The following is a 16,627-nucleotide window of genomic DNA, read 5'->3' on the forward strand; positions in this document are numbered from 1 at the left end:
ATATAATATAAGTTCACTAAAAAAATATATTGTAAAAAATATTTATATTTATGTAGAATTGTAAATATCTATCTTTTACGATGAAAATGATATTAAAACAAATAGAAAATAATAAAAGAAGTGGTAAAAAATCCATTCGCTCCTCATACATAAATCTGATATTTAAATTAAGGATGTAAAAATTATATTACATGGTCATATTTAGAGTATTAAGGTTTCACTTAATAAAGCCAAGAAGAAATGTTGAATTTTAATTATTACTATATTAGTTTCGATTTATTTCAGTAAATAAATGAAATGACTAAAATTACAATTACAGTTTGTATTTATTTGTGACGTTTTCTTAAATTTCACATAATGTAATATTTAGTAACTTTATTTACAAATTATCAGCCCAACACATGGCCAATAAACTTTAGTTTTTGTCTAGGATTTGATTTATTTACAAAAATTTTCGAATTACGAAACAATATTTCGAATTCGCGAGTTCACGGGACAAATATTTTGCGATATTACAATCAATAAAGCGCAAAATACTATTACTCTTTTTTTTACTCGTTAAAAAAGTTAAATTAAAAGTCCTCTTTACAATTTTATAAGAAACGATTTTCTACCGAAAATTCGTCAAGCGTTACTATTCTTATAAATGAATCTAACGTAAATGCAATTTCGTGAATGACATCTCGTTTTATATCGTTCTCGTTCTATGTGTACACGCACACACCGCGCACACACACACACGCGCGTTCTTTTATAGATTTCAATTGTAATAGCCTCTCTTAAGGCAACATTGTTGTCTGTAGGTGATATTTAAGGATAAATGTCACCGTCTATTCCTTTTTTTTGGTACTTAATAACACTAATACATTTGTTGTTGGCAGTACTTGTAGTAATTACACTCCCCATAAATAATTTCCAATGGCTTTTTTTATCTTTTATATAGCATAGTTTTGCAGAGTTATGGACGCATTATACGTATAAGTCTAAACAAGAACAGAGATTGATCGAAAAAAATAAATTTGAACATTATGCACACCTTCGCCACATAGAAAAGCATTCGAACGATAGGAATATTAAAAATTTGATCTTCAATTATACTAGATAAAACAACATATTACATATATTTCATCAAATTTTTTGATTTAATGAAATGAAAATTATATGTATACAAGGCGCTGAAAAGATTTGTTGCATTTCTCGTAGCCTATATAATCATTTGCAGCACATCTGTAATATAATTTACGAAATTCTTGTTTTACGCTTCGAAATTTGTCATTTACGATGTTTTGTAATAAACTCAGAAAATATCCATTTCTTGCCAAGTATTTTTGTAATCAACATTTAGTGTACAATTACGTGATTGAACCAAAAATTTTCATAAATATTTTCATAAATATACTCATGATTATTGCAAGACATTCCTGATTTATGAAGTTGCACTCATGTGATAAAGATATTATTTTAATTAAAAAATTTCGAAAAAATAAGTAAAAAGACGGAATGAGCACATTCAAATAGGAAAATCAATTTTATTAAATAGAGCATTGTAAAACAGGGGGTATATGTAACAGAAGTTCATGAATTCTGTAATTCAATGAAATTATTTAATTGTCAGTTCATATATGTGAACACAAAACGAAATTTAGAAAAATATTTTCATTCATCAACATCATGTCGGATCCTTTTAATGTCCTTACTAGGTTCGAAAATGAAATATAAAAGAATCATTCATTATTAAATTAGGGGAAAATGCAATTTCATATAACTGATATGAGAGTATAGTATTGATTAATTATCAACCAAATAACAAATTAGATTAAAAAAAGTTAAAAAAAAGAACAAGTTTCTGTATTATTATTATTGATGCTATCGGTCAAATATAAATATGATTGTACGAAAAATGTAATCACAAAAAATAACAAGTTAATTATAAAGCAAACACATATTGGCAGCAATATCGACATTAAATCATCTCAATTTGTAAATGTATTTCGTTTATTTTGTCCCTTTATAACCGTTGGAATGTTCTCACTCTCTCTCTCTCTCTCTCTCTCTCTCTCTCTCTCTCTCTCTTTCTATTCCTTTCTATTCCTTTCTCTCGCATTCCCTTTTCTTTTAATAAATTTTGCAAACGCTTTTTCTATCTACCTGCCTGCCAAGGTTGTTGCATTTGAAATTGGTTTGTTCTAACTTTCGCTTTCGAACATGATAATAACACTGTATCCTCACGCTTCTACAAAGTATATATTATATATTTATTTCCTTAATATATGCAAGATCTGTTGAGTACTTGCTCTTGTTTTATTAACGCATGTTCATTCTGTTCATACGACCACACTGTTCGTAATAATATAAGTAGAATATAATATATGACACTTTTCTCTGTATATATAACTGTATTCGTGGGTGTTGCAATTTACCACTTTCTTAAGATTTCGACCATAATTATTTACCTAAAGGACTCTGCAAGCTTCATCACGGTAAGAAATAAATGGTCGAAAAAAATGGTTAAATTAATAATACAGCAGCTCGGTAACAAGTTATACATATAATAAGGGTTTCACAATAATAAATAATTCTTGAAATCGAGCCATAGCTACGCTGTAATTTATAAATAAGGACTTGCTGTCCATACTTAGGCAAATAACTTTCGCTTTATTGCCATTTAGAAACTATATATAATGAAATATTATTTTGTTTTCTCATAGTCAATAGTAAGAATTTTTATATTTTTTTTTCAGTCTTATAAGCAATAAATCTGTTTTCATAGAAAGATGTTCAATTAGATTTGTTTTTAAATGGCTTATCTTCTTTTAATCATCCTCAATTCTATATCATTATTCCATATTCCTCTGTACATTTGTAGCTTCCTAAGTAATGCTGTATGTAAAGTTTATTACAAATAAGTCATAAGATATAATTGAAAAGAAAAAGACATTTTCATAGAAAGGAAATACTGCTCAACTAATCTGTATCATATTCAAAAATGTCTCTTTCCAAAGTGGGTATTTATTTCACTAAACCTTATTTCCATTAAGGTTTATTACCTAAATGACTTTGCATATGCAAGCAGGACATTTTTTAATATTTTACTGAAGTGGATTTCTTTTTAATCGGAGTGAATCTTCATACTGACTGTTTAATATGAAAAGCCATCTAATTTAAAAGATATAAGTTGTTAGAGCGACGACTGCGCCGATGGGTTCCTGTGCTTGCAATTAAACAGATGAGGAGGTATAATATAAATCTAATTATGCACTGTAGTTGATGCATGTTGAAGTCTTTCTAATTCTTCCAACGATAAAACATTTGTCTGGACAAGCTCTGGTAGCTTACCAGCCCGAGCTTGAGCAAGAAGTTCTGGACTAAACCATCGTGCCAACTGATTCGAAGTCGGTGACAGGTCTCCACCATTGCTACCCACATATCCTAAACCCGGTGACGCTTGTCGACCTACGGGCATGTTTAATTGCTGCGACCGCATTACTCGCCCATCTGTAAAAGATATATGTCAGTGTTATTTGTACCATTTATTTTGGTACACATTCAATCTATGTGTTGAAAAATATAATGTCTAAATTTGCTTCGTATCTCTTTTTGAAATAGAAATATTAATTTGGTATTTAATATCAGGAAAAAGCATAGAGTAGTTTAGTTAAAATAAAAGACAGCCTAAAATAAGCATTAATTAATTACTTTAAGTTCGATCCAAAGATAAATGCTGTCTAGATTGGTTTAAATAAGAGGAACAGCTAAAATGTGAGATCTAATTATTCCAATTTCTGAACACCATTGCATGCAATTTGATTAGAGAAGAGGTAAACACCTGAAAATATTTTAGAATAACAAAATTAATTCAATTGTTTCAAAATGAAGAAATACTCTATGTGTAGCAAAAACGAAAAACTTTTATTAGTAAACTATAAAATATTTATTAATTGTAAAATTTCTATTTTTACTTATATCAATTTGTGCACAAATTATAATTACCTGCACGATTGGAGTTGTAGTTTTGATTTAAAACCATTTGCATTTGTGAGTTAAGAATCCGCTGTTGTTGTTGCGGCGGTTGATGTTGCATGTTAGCTAAATGTGAAGGGGCTTGCTGCACCTTCATTTGATTATTCATACTATTTGACCTCTGATTTATCATCGAATTCTGAGCAACATTGTATTGTGGAACATTATGATGTGGGATAGAACTAGTCATGGTATGTTTGGAGCGTGCAGGATTACCGTACACGCTTGAAACCGTTCTATGCTGCTGTTGTTGTTGCTGTTGCTGCTGTTGAAAATCTGAATTTGCACTGTATTGGAATTGATTACTTCCATTGCTACCACCACTACCACCTTTTACTATTGGTCGACCTATGGTAGTCAAGAGAAATATAGATATTAAATATTGATTCTAACAAGTTTAAAATAGATGTTACAAGGTACAAAACATTTTTATAACGTTTCACATACCTGGGTGTTGCTTAATAGTCGGATTTGACCATGTAGACTGGACAGACTGTGGTCGTAAGGTATTATGTCGACATAGAACTCCTTGTGTTAGTAATTGAACTGCAGACTGCATTTGTTGCATTTGTGATGTCTGTGATTGAGCCGTCAATTTTGATGGATCGCTACTATTTCCTATATAAAATTAAAAAAATAAATTAGACAAATTAGGAACTTAATTTCTCACTTCTTTACTATATATACGAATATTGTACAATCTACATATAAAACCTGATAAAAAGAACTGTTTTTCATTAGTATTGCATATGTATGACACATTTCAATACACAATGAAATATATGATTAAAAACATATTTTGTCAAGCTAAGATCATAAGTCTTTTTATTTTTGAATTCATTAACAAATAAAATAAAACGATAAACAAGGATTAAAGAAAAATACGAATTGTTAATATGCTTAATTTCATTCAAATTGTGTATGAAAATGAAAAGAAATATTTATACTTTGCCTAATTTGTTTTAACTTTTACATAAATATCGTTTTTAAATACATGCAATTCCTTTAACCATATCAAGTGATGAAAGTTACAAGATCTCAAGTGCATGCATTAAAATACAAAATTATCTCAAAGCATTCCATTAAAGGAAGAATGAAAATGTAAAGAAAAACTTAAAAGCATGAAATATATTTATAAAGTGTTTTATTATAAAACTATTTCAACATATTTTTCTTTTGTAATATGTTCATATATTAGTCTATGAAGGAAAATGTAATTTATATTACTAGTTGATTTTTTTTGCATTTTTTTTTAAAGTAGGATTAATATTTATATTCGAAATTAAAAGACTCATTTTCGTATATAACATGCAGCAAAATGCAGACAAATTAAATCTCAAACACATTAAAGGTGTCAAGCAAAAAGAAAGAAAAGAAAACAAAATTATCATTCCTCATTTTAATACAAAAATAAAAAAAAATAATGTTACACATCGGATAATAGTCACAAACTTATGAATTCTTTTTATGTATGAAATTCGCGAAATACCGAGTGGTTTAAGTAACAACTTCATCATTCTGTAAAATTGATATCTTGTTTTCCTCTGCGTTTCTTAATATATTATTATTATCAACTATTATCGTTTCAATCTCGAATTGCTTTGTTAACAGTTTGTCAAGAATAAGAGGGCTATTATTATTAGCATCATTTAGGGTCGATTCTTTATCGGTATTTTCTTTCAATGATCTTTCATAAGTAAGCCTATTCTCCTCAGTCTTATTTAGGTTCGAATTATTACTCCTATCTTTTTGTTGTAGCAAAGAAGAAGTATATTTGTCTTTTAACGCGGATTCTTCTATGTCTAAGTTATTGTTGCCATCATTATCGATCTCCTGCAAATTTCTCGAAGCTTCAGTCCCAGACATACTACCATGCTTTGTATGATTAGTAAGTTCAATTGTATTATCATAAGAAGCAGATTGTTGTGTGTAAATATTTTTTTTTGTATTAAATGTGTTGTTACGATTCTCATTAGCTGTAGATGGAAATAAGCATTTCGATTCTAATTGATGATTAGACTGATTCGCACCCTCGGGTTCCTTATCGGCAGTCATTTTACGTAACACTGACGTCGGGGTAAAAGCAAGTGGCGTTGGGCTCATGGTCTGCTTTGCTGGCGAATTAACGGGGCTCGACGCTCTTTGTTGAGCTTGTTGTTGTTGTTGCTGTTGATCCTGTCGCTTCCGGAAGTTTTCACGTTGTTCCTCCAACTTTTTCTTAATTAAAGCACTTTGCATTATAGATTGAGCATGCATGACAATCTCCCGCGGTGAAGGAACCCTATGTTGCATCACTGTTAAAAATAATAAAATATCAAGCATGCTTTAAATGGACAACACTACACAGATAGACAGATCACTGTCCTAATAAGTTTAAAGAATTGTTGTGAAGAACAAAATTACAATTTCTTTAAAATAATTTATATCAAGTACTTGATCACTTCTTCCTTCTTGTATACGGTTTACTTATTATTACTACCACAAAGCAAGAGAATAGCAAAATAAAAAAAAGTTATTATTATTTTTTATGTTCTACCTGGATGCTGTACTGTTAATGTACTGGGGCTAGCAGTCAAATTTGGAGATATTATTGAAGGTGGACAATAAGCTGCATCCCAAACAGTAACATACATATTTATACTATAATATTACAATATACTTTATGAAAAATGTATTTAATAATAAAAATAATGATCGCACTATTTTCATATTAATTGTATAGTAACGAAAAATTTGTGTATCAGAAATAATTATAAAAAAAGGTTGATTTAAAAAACATTTTAGTTTGAAATAAAATGAACAAGTGAATCCTATCGAGTGTAAAAAACGTATAAAAGTAATCAACATAAACCCTTTTACTACAAATTCTATTCAAATAAACAATAGATATAACTTACCATTGTTCATAGGGGATGGAATCCTTTGTTGCTGCTGTTGGTACAACATCTGTTGCAAGATATGATCTTGAGGAGTGGGTGCACTAGGATGCGGACTTATTGTACGGGGCGTAGTACCACCATACATTTTCAAAATGTTTACTAGAACTTCTCTATGACGATGTTGCATGGCTGGATTCTATTTCACATATTATTATTATCATTATTGTAGATTAACATATTAAAAACAAATTCAAACATAAATTTATTTTCTAGTTAAATAAGCAAACCTGTAGTTGCTGTATGAGATGTTGTCTAGTTATTTCTCCTTGTTGAAGACCTTGAATAATTGCTTGAGCTTCTGGTCTTTGGAGGAGTTCCTGACTTGTTGGAGCGTTACTCAACATCATTTGCATTTCTGGCGGAACTGGACTCATACCTAACATTCGTTGACCACCCATCATCATAGACAACATGTCTGAATGCTGCTGCTGTTGCTGTTGTTGTTTTTGTTGCTGTTATAAAAATAGTCAATGTTGAAGAATATTGTTACCTTTCTCCTTTTTCTTTCTTTAAATTAGAAATAACATTTCTTACTAACCTGTTGAATCTGTAATACTTTCATTAGATTTTCGTGCTGCATTTGTGCCTGATGTGGGTGCTGAGTTGGTCCAACAGAACCAGCGTGATTAAATGTTGTAGCATGCATTGGTTCTGGGACCGATTGTTGAGGGGCAATTGCTTGTGTTTTCAGTTGTGAGTTAAGCAACTACAGAAAATTACACATTATCTCGAATGTAACAAAACATTGTGCAATTTTGATGTCAAATAAAAAGATTATCTTACTTGTATTAATGTCACAGGTTGTTTTTGAGAAATAGGACCGTTCGCCGCTGGTATAGCCTGTCCCCCAGTCACTTGAGCAAGCTAAATTATAAATAAATTATATATAAAAAAATAGGATAAAATTGTAACGTAATTTATTGTATATATAATACACATAATATTACCAATTTTTTAAACGCAGAAAGATCTTCTTCAGTCTTATTTACACGAGGTTGATCAGTCGAAGACGTAGGTGGAGGAGCGCCACCTCGCATGCGTGCTTCCAACTCTTCGAGACTGTGCACAACTTTTCCACCAACTTCTGCAAAAAATTTTCAGTCAAGCATATAGTGTTCTATTTGTTATAATAATAAAAAAATTAATAGTAGGAATTCTCACCCATATCTTTAATAGATGAACTTTTCATCATCGGTATGACAGTGCTAGCTGCATCCCCTTGTCCATTTTGACTTGGTTTGTTACCGCGTTGTAGCATTTCCAGAAGCTTTACACCAGTAGTGGATGTAGTATTGTTTGTTGCCGTTGTATTAGCAGGAGAAATGGGAGCAAAGTATGTATTAGATTCAGTCACTGATGGAATCTGGATATTTGGTTCAGTAATATCATTAAGGAGATTGTTCAATATATCATCTTGTATAGAAGTTCTACGACTATCTACTTGTTGAACAGGACTCTCCCTCTTAAACCACTGACTAAATCGGGAACAAGAACCTCCGTTTGAGCCAACTCCATTCTGTATAAATAAAATGTAATTTTATTAATATCCATCGTTTTATTTAAATTATTAAATACTATATCGTTTTACATAAATACAAAATGAGACAGACTTACGGTTAAAAGTCCAGGTACGCCAGGGAATGTGTCAGATTTCAAGAATTCATCTAGATTAAAATCAGGATGACTATTTTCTTGATTCTGATTAGCGGTGCTAGAATTATCTGTCGTTTCGCAACTTTGTTCGGTCACAGCGCTTTCGTTGGAATCGTGATTCGGTTTTTGCGCGAGAGACGTCGACTCGTTTTGTTCTGAGATTGGCGAATGAGGAGCAGGTACAACGTTTATAGGTTGATCCATCGCGGTCGGTGTACTTCGTCCTTTCGGACCTGCTGAATTTTCAGTTTGCTTTCCATCTTTCTCCAACGAACTTTTTTTCCCGCGCTTCTTCTGTACCGGAGTTTGTTTTTTGTTCTTAGTATTGCTATTGCTATTATTCACCGCTTTTTCTTCAGGTATGTCTTCAAAACCTCTTAACTCAATGGTATCATGCTGGGATGTCGGTCCGGAACTAAACCATTCTGGTTCATCTGCATCGCAACGATTTTCGCTATATGTTCGCCTGCGATCATTACTGAATCTTCGTTCGCGTCCACGATCCTTATCACGTTCTGACTGATGATTACGATCATTCCGTTCAGCTGCTCTATCTCGATCGCGTTCCCTATCCCTATCACCATAGTCACGACCAAATGATCTTCGCTCAAACCGTTCGTTCCTCTCGTCCCGTTCACGCAAATTATCACGATCACGATCTCTTTCCCTTGCATTTTCCCGATCCTTTCCATCGCGAGTATCCCTGTTGTCACGATCACGCATAGAAGTACTACCACTTGCTCCAGACCGAAAAGCAGGTTCTAGTTTCTCATTCTCAGGTCTGAAGTCCCATATATCGCGAGTTAAAATCCTGCCGCTCCCAATTCGACGAACAGGTTCCCTATGACTAACCTGTAAGTAATATTTTGTCATGCATTTTATTATAATTCTAGTAACTTTAATATCTCTCTATAATAGTTGTTTTTTAAATAAATTACCACAACCTCTGTTTTTCCTATCGGACTCTCAGGACGTCGATTCGAAGGTTGATTTACGTTGACAAAACAACCTGAATTAAAACTTCTACGCTGAGGACTCAATACTATGCCGTCTTGTTCTTTACGAATTCGTTCTCTTGGATCTCCGTTGCGACGTTTATTATGATTTTCAGTAACTTGATCACCACGTCCAGTTCTTTCGTCTTTCGGTGGTGTATCACTTCGCTTCCTATCCGAATGCCAACGTTCAGGATCCCATACACCACGCGAACTTAATAAAAAACGGATAGAAATAATAAGCGAACATAATTCATAAGAAATAACTATAAAATTAAACAAAAATGTTAAAACAATAGAAATAATATAAATAGATATTATGCAGTATTAAATAGAATTTATGTAGTATTATAAACATACTTATTATATGAAGTATCTAAGAAGTCAGGCCTCCTCTTAGATAATGGCAAACTCTTTATCAGCATCAATTCCTCCTGTAGATTAGTCCATGAATTATTATTTCATCAAAAAATCTAATCTAAGATACATGTTTAACCTCTTAAGTGGGGAAGAATATTTGCAATTTGCAGTGATATTTGCAGTTGAATGAGCAACTCAATACAACTTATATATATATATATATGTATACTTAATTCTTTAGGAACTAAATGACTGACCTTGATAAAGTTAATTAGTTTGACTTCTGACTGGTTCATGTTATGGTACAGTAGTATATGAGATATTAGAAAATTATTCAATAATTTATAATTTTAAATTAAATTCTAAATTTTTAATATTATAGATTAATCTTTTATATGGATGTTTCAAAATCAATGATACGAAAAGATGAGATCAGCTTTCGTAATCGGGTCATTGAACAAAGCATTGGTGCCAATATTTCTGAATAATAATAACACACGCTGTAAAAAGATACAAAATGTAAACATAAATGTTTAAATTGAACCACTAAACTTTCTACATTTGACTGACACAAGCGGATAGCTTTCCTTAACATTAACGTATCATATAATTATCCTGCTGCGATAGATATATATCCCCGTTCATAAATATTAGGAACTTTAACTCCGCGCATGTTATAGATGATTACAGATCGTCTTAAAATTTTTCAATAGAATTTAAATTAGAAAACTATGAAGGTCAATACATAATTATCATAATTTAGTATATTATTGTTATTTTTACGCGCAGTTTATACAAATACAAACATTGCTTTTTACATATGTAATGTCGCATGAATATAAAATTCTAATCGATTAATTCTTGGTACTTATTAATTGACACGTTTTATATGGAACTAGCAGGTGTCCTAATACAATATATAAACGAGAATGTATGTGTATCCACTAGGCCCAAGCGACTTGCTGTGGCGGATATATCCGGTGTATCCGCTTAAGAAGTTAATCGTAAATGACATTTCGATAGAATATTTCGTAAGTTAATAATAAAAATACACATCGTACCCGGGAATATTGGAATTGAGGTCTTGAACGGCCTACTTCCATAATTGAAGTGTCGGTTACCTCCCCAGCCACCGACATAGATATAATTGCTTCATCTCCTGAAAAATAGTTAAAATAAGGAATATAAATTTATGTATTATCTATTTATACACACACTTCCTCTTTTAGAATGTTAAAAATAAAACATTAATAGTATTCTGTTGTATATAGTTTGCATCATATATATATGCACAGGCAAAATTATTATTAAGTACAAGCAGTTGTTGATCTTATGAAAAATCTAAAATTTTTCTTTATTTAAAATATAATCTGACATGATATGATACATAAGTTATAACGTCAAAATTATACGAGGCAGAAGAAAATTTCATTATACAAAATTAAATGAATTCTATATATGATGCATCACGTGGTACATATGGTTGCACCGGAAGTAGAGTCGTTTCAAAGATTTCAAGGTCATCTGTATTTTTTTTAATTGATATATATTTTGTTATATATTTTTATTACATATATGTCAATTTATCTGTTTTTTCATTCTGTATTAAAAACAAAATTAAACTACCATATATAGCGACTACACATTTGCATATCATTGTATTTATTATAGCATTTAACATATTAATTAAATATATTAAATTTCATGTAATTAATATGTATTTTCACATAACTATAAAAATTTGATATTATGAAAATGGAATGTAGAATCTACTAAAAAATGGTTCTTTGAAAAATAACGGTATGTGCCAATATCTTTTACGATAACCATTGTAAGTATTAAGGTACCTATAAATATAACTTGTATTTAATTAGCTAAAAAGATATTTCAAATATAAGTTTATAAAATTTATAGTATATAATAACTTTCGAATTACTTAATAGCCATTAAAAGCTATCGAACCACTTGAATTTGTGTACAAATGATATAGAATAACGAACTTTAAGTTCCGCCATTGGTGTTAGACTTAGCGAAGATTTGAATGCGTGATGTGATAAATTCTTTCCAACCTTTAATTCCAAAATGAGATATTGGCTATTCACTGCAGAAGTACTTACGAAAAGTAACCCGTTTTGTAATGTTAGCAGATTTATTTTTGCGTGACCACCGAAAAGGCCTTGTTTGCATAGCTAGAGTCACATCTAACAGAGGCGATCCTGTTGGTCCTACCAGCGGACGTTTTCTTGGTCGTCGATACCAATTCGAAATAACAGTAACACCGCGTATGTTGTCTAGTTTCATTTTAATTTCCTCGAATTTATTTCGTTTATACTTTTATTGATACTGCTGGTTCGTTGGTTGAAATCGTATCAAGTAGTCGAACAAATATTTATCAACGAAGGACGAGACGGACGAAGAACTACCGTTTCAAACCAACTTAACACGGAAACGGTGAAAAATAAAGAAATGTAAAATTATATGTCGGTAATGTATAACTTTGATCGATTCATATGATGTTTTCACTATTGAATGAAGCTTATTGTTTTTAATCTCTTCTAATTTGTCGAATTTTTCTGATTGCGTTTACGTTCATGTAACACGCCTAAGAAACGAAACTCTTAAATTTTCATAGATACTACACGTCGTACAGCACGATACAAACTGACTAAACCGGCAGCTGGTTTTTAGGCGGACAGAGTTTACAATCCAATCAAGTATGTCCCTGAGAACGTTATTGTCAACCTATGTCTTACTGGTTTTATTTGTAGATACGTTTGAACGTAATTTGTAACTGATATTTTCTGGACAAATAAATATTTAGATATTTCTACATATATTTATTTAATTTTAAATAGATCTTTTTGGCACAGTAATTATTATCATATTTGTCATTACCAATAATATTTAAAATAAAAGTTAGAAAATGAATACTAATATAGTTAATACTTAAAAATAATAATGTACTGAATGAATTAAAAAAAAATATTGTACATCATAAAATATCCTGTTTATTTTGTAACTATGAACTTTTTGCATATATACCTATCACATTATGTTATTATTTATATCATTTACATAACATTTTAATATTATTTATGATTGTATGTTAGATACACAAATCATGTTTGTTAACTAATTTAAAATATATAAATAACTTAATTTTCAATACCTTGAAACGAATATTAATATCTTTAACAAATATTTTGTCTTCTTTGATAATATACATACATTATTATACATTCATATTATAGATACTATATCAGTATTTATCTATACAAATTTTAAAAAAGCTGTGCGATAAATAAAACTATCTAAATTTCTTATTATAATATCACATTTTACTATATTTACTATATTTTTCACTATATGATTTTTTATTCTTAAACATATGAACAAGCAATATGTAATCAAATAACCAAAATTTAAATATTCTTTTCTGAAATTATAATATCACTAATAAGAAAACAATCTCTTTCTTTCATTGCATGCTATTCATAGATATTTCTATACACAAAACAGAGAACATTAATTCCAATAATTTATATATATATGAATATATATATATATAATATATATATATAAATATATATATAATATATATATAAATATATATATAATATATATATAAATATATATATAATATATATATAAATATATATATAATATAAATATATATATATATATATATATATATATATATATATATATATATATATATATATATATATATATATATATATATATATGAATATCTTTAAGAGTGAACCTTTCAAACATATTTCAAAGAAAATCAAATATGTATTACTATTCTCACCTCCCAAATAAATTTTCATATTAAAGGTTTCATCAAAATTTAGGTATAATTTCTGCTTTAATAAAAGATTACAGTAAAAGAGAATATGTTTTGTAACTACATCATGTGATAAATAAATACGTACAATTGATTTTAAAAGGGAGATAATAAAAATTTGTAAGTACAAATATTAAAATATACCTATCTTTACCATAACTTAAATATTATATTATTATATCTCACTTTTCATTAAAAACAGAAAAAGATTGCACACTAACATCTATGTTACAATGGCAAATCTTACAATGGTAGTAACAAAGTAGACATCAAAAGTTATTTTAATATATAAAATTCAGCAAATTACAATCATAATTTGAACATATACCTAAAAAAGAAATAATTCTTATAGATCATTTGTATGTGTGTGTACTGTGTATACATATATATATATATATATATATATATATATATATACACATATAAAATGATACAATAATAATAAAAATATATACATATGAATAAATAGATATACATAAATATAATACTAAAATGGATGCAATACATATAAAGTGATACAATAATAATGAAATATACATATGTATATATGTATGTACATGTATACATATATATGGATGTATACTTACAATATATACACATACATACACATATACATATAAAAACATATAATTAACGTAGTAGAATGTAAACTAAACGATCTCATACCTTTATCTTTAGGAGTTGGCAGTTGCTTGTCATTTGTCACAGATTCCTGAGACATTCTGCTTTTTACCACGTTTATCCTTCGAGTAAGGTAAAATTCACAGCACACACTATACAGACTTTATTTTTTCTAGATCTTTTATGTGAGATCTATCTACGTCTCATACGCCATACATACGTATATATCTAATTGTTGAGTTTATATTCTAGCTATATACCTTAGTACTGTTTAGTATCACAGACTGGTTTTTCCTTCTATGCCTCGAGTTTTATCTTTAAAAGCGAGGAAAGGATTCCGCGATTGGGGGGGGGGGGGTCAAACGATACAGTTTTAAACGTCGACTCAACCAGGTAACAGTTCTAATATCGATGGCTCTCGGTAGCCACTCTCACTTCGTTCAAAAGAGAAATGAAGAAAAAGTGTTTACGTGCTGAACGAGGGCTACGGTTTTACGCACGGGTTATGCAGAAGATGAACGCAAAATAATAATTGATCGCGTGAGATTCGAAGCACGTGTTACTGAATATCATTTCATTACATCGGCACGTCCTCCGTCAATTATTTAATAATCCATCGATTTATCACACAAAATGTACACATACAACACTAGTTCACTGCTATACAAAAATAGAAAATGGCGCACGATCCCCACTTCCGCCGTTGTTTCTCACTGCTTCCTTGATCCACAACGGAGAGCGTTTTAAGTTACTACAATCTTATAGATAGCACTACGTCATCTTTACGCGCGAGCATTCCATTAATCGAGCGCCATCTTTCCGAGAATTTATCACTAAGGAGCATCCACAAAGCTACTTACTTTTTAAAGGTAAAATTGCCAATTCTTTTCTTCTTCATTAATAAAAAATATATTATTTTTTATGTAAAATCGATGATGTTTCAGTGAACATGGATGGTGGAAAAATATAAGAAGTATTAGGTAAAATCACTAACTTCTTGATAGACATTATGGCAGTTTTTAATTTTCGATAATTGTATTTTCTTTTTGTGATTAAATTGAGTTTTGTAATTTCATACTTTTATGTTGGGATATGTATGTAAAGTAGTAAGTAAAAGAAAGAGGAAAAGAGTGTCGAAGGCGTTGTGCGAAAAGAATGCAATGAGAACATGCAATGTAGCAATCTACAATTTGAATTTGGCGCGAGACAAACATTAAGAACTGCATGACGAAATAGAAGCAAAATGGCTTCTGAAATCTCTGCTTTTCATTACAAAAATCATTGTAAAAGTTTGCTATCAAAAGAAAAACAATAAACTAAATCAAGCTCTTTTCTTTTTAAAAAAATCTGGGAAATGAGGAACAATACATATTTATAATGAATCGATCAGTTTTCCAGTAAATAAATTATAGTAACTTTACTAGGAACATGGAATAAAACTGAAATTAACACTTCGGCGCGAACATTGAAATAATTCTAGAGCTCAATCTTTTTTAGTTTAGAATTAAGCCCGAATTTGACAAATTGATAACCTTTTATACCCTTTTTATTTTTTGAAATGTACATTATTACAAAGTTTTGCATATTGCTATGCTTATTAAAAAGTTTATTAATACAAATATTAATAATAAAAATAAACATACATATATATTTCGGTATATATTCACGTCTATTTTCATATTTACATTTGTCAAAACAAAAAAGAATAAAAATCAAGAAATAAAATTGTAATTGGGGAAGTATTCACGTGCAAATTATTATTCGAAACACATTATTATAGGTTACGTTAATCTACGCAGTTACAGTTACAATAATTACTGAGTCTTAAAAGTAATGCAAAATAATCTTTATTTGACTAAAATAGAAAGTGAAAATATAGTAAATGGTAAATTCTCATTTATCGTAGGAACTCTTAACTATTCATTATTAAAGTAGAAATATTTCACATTATTTCTCGATAATGATAATTGATAATTATTTTATGAATATATTCACATTACTTTGTCCATAATCTCCGCATATATAAACACATATACACGTGATCTTTATGATTGAAAATTTCAAAAATTTTTTTAATAAGTTATATTCATATTTGCAAAAAAATGCATATAAACAAAATATATTGTATCAGTAATGATATATTTTTGTCAAACATTAAGAATAACTTTACCATAAAAGAAGGAAATGCA

At 29.7% G+C, this 16,627-nt stretch overlaps 1 protein-coding gene across 11 annotated transcripts; it reads right to left on the reverse strand.

Annotated features, from left to right (window-relative positions):
* Nucleotides 1–933: 933 nt before the first annotated feature.
* Nucleotides 934–15,179, reverse strand: LOC117216622 (putative uncharacterized protein DDB_G0271606). 11 transcript variants are annotated; one of them, XM_033463539.1, is made up of 16 exons: nucleotides 14,484–15,179; nucleotides 11,029–11,126; nucleotides 9,968–10,041; nucleotides 9,557–9,821; nucleotides 8,574–9,464; nucleotides 8,121–8,475; nucleotides 7,907–8,043; nucleotides 7,743–7,823; nucleotides 7,498–7,665; nucleotides 7,187–7,411; nucleotides 6,918–7,095; nucleotides 6,557–6,628; nucleotides 6,051–6,314; nucleotides 4,468–4,638; nucleotides 3,991–4,368; nucleotides 934–3,495 (listed from the first exon to the last, which is right to left on the reverse strand). In XM_033463539.1, the coding sequence occupies exons 1-16, from the start codon at nucleotides 14,536–14,538 to the stop codon at nucleotides 3,248–3,250; spliced, it is 3,660 nt and encodes a 1,219-aa protein (XP_033319430.1). In that variant the 5' UTR covers nucleotides 14,539–15,179; the 3' UTR covers nucleotides 934–3,247. The 11 variants fall into 11 exon arrangements, with proteins under 11 accessions (XP_033319430.1, XP_033319428.1, XP_033319400.1 ...); XM_033463537.1 differs by having other exon boundaries at nucleotides 7,187–7,414; XM_033463509.1 differs by lacking the exon at nucleotides 14,484–15,179 and adding an exon at nucleotides 12,085–12,648 and having other exon boundaries at nucleotides 7,187–7,414; nucleotides 7,907–8,040.
* Between the last annotated feature and the right edge of the window lie 1,448 nt (nucleotides 15,180–16,627).

This window comes from Bombus bifarius, unplaced genomic scaffold (genome assembly GCF_011952205.1).
Source record: "Bombus bifarius isolate JDL3187 unplaced genomic scaffold, Bbif_JDL3187 scf7180000007973, whole genome shotgun sequence".
Lineage (NCBI taxonomy): Eukaryota > Metazoa > Arthropoda > Insecta > Hymenoptera > Apidae > Bombus > Bombus bifarius.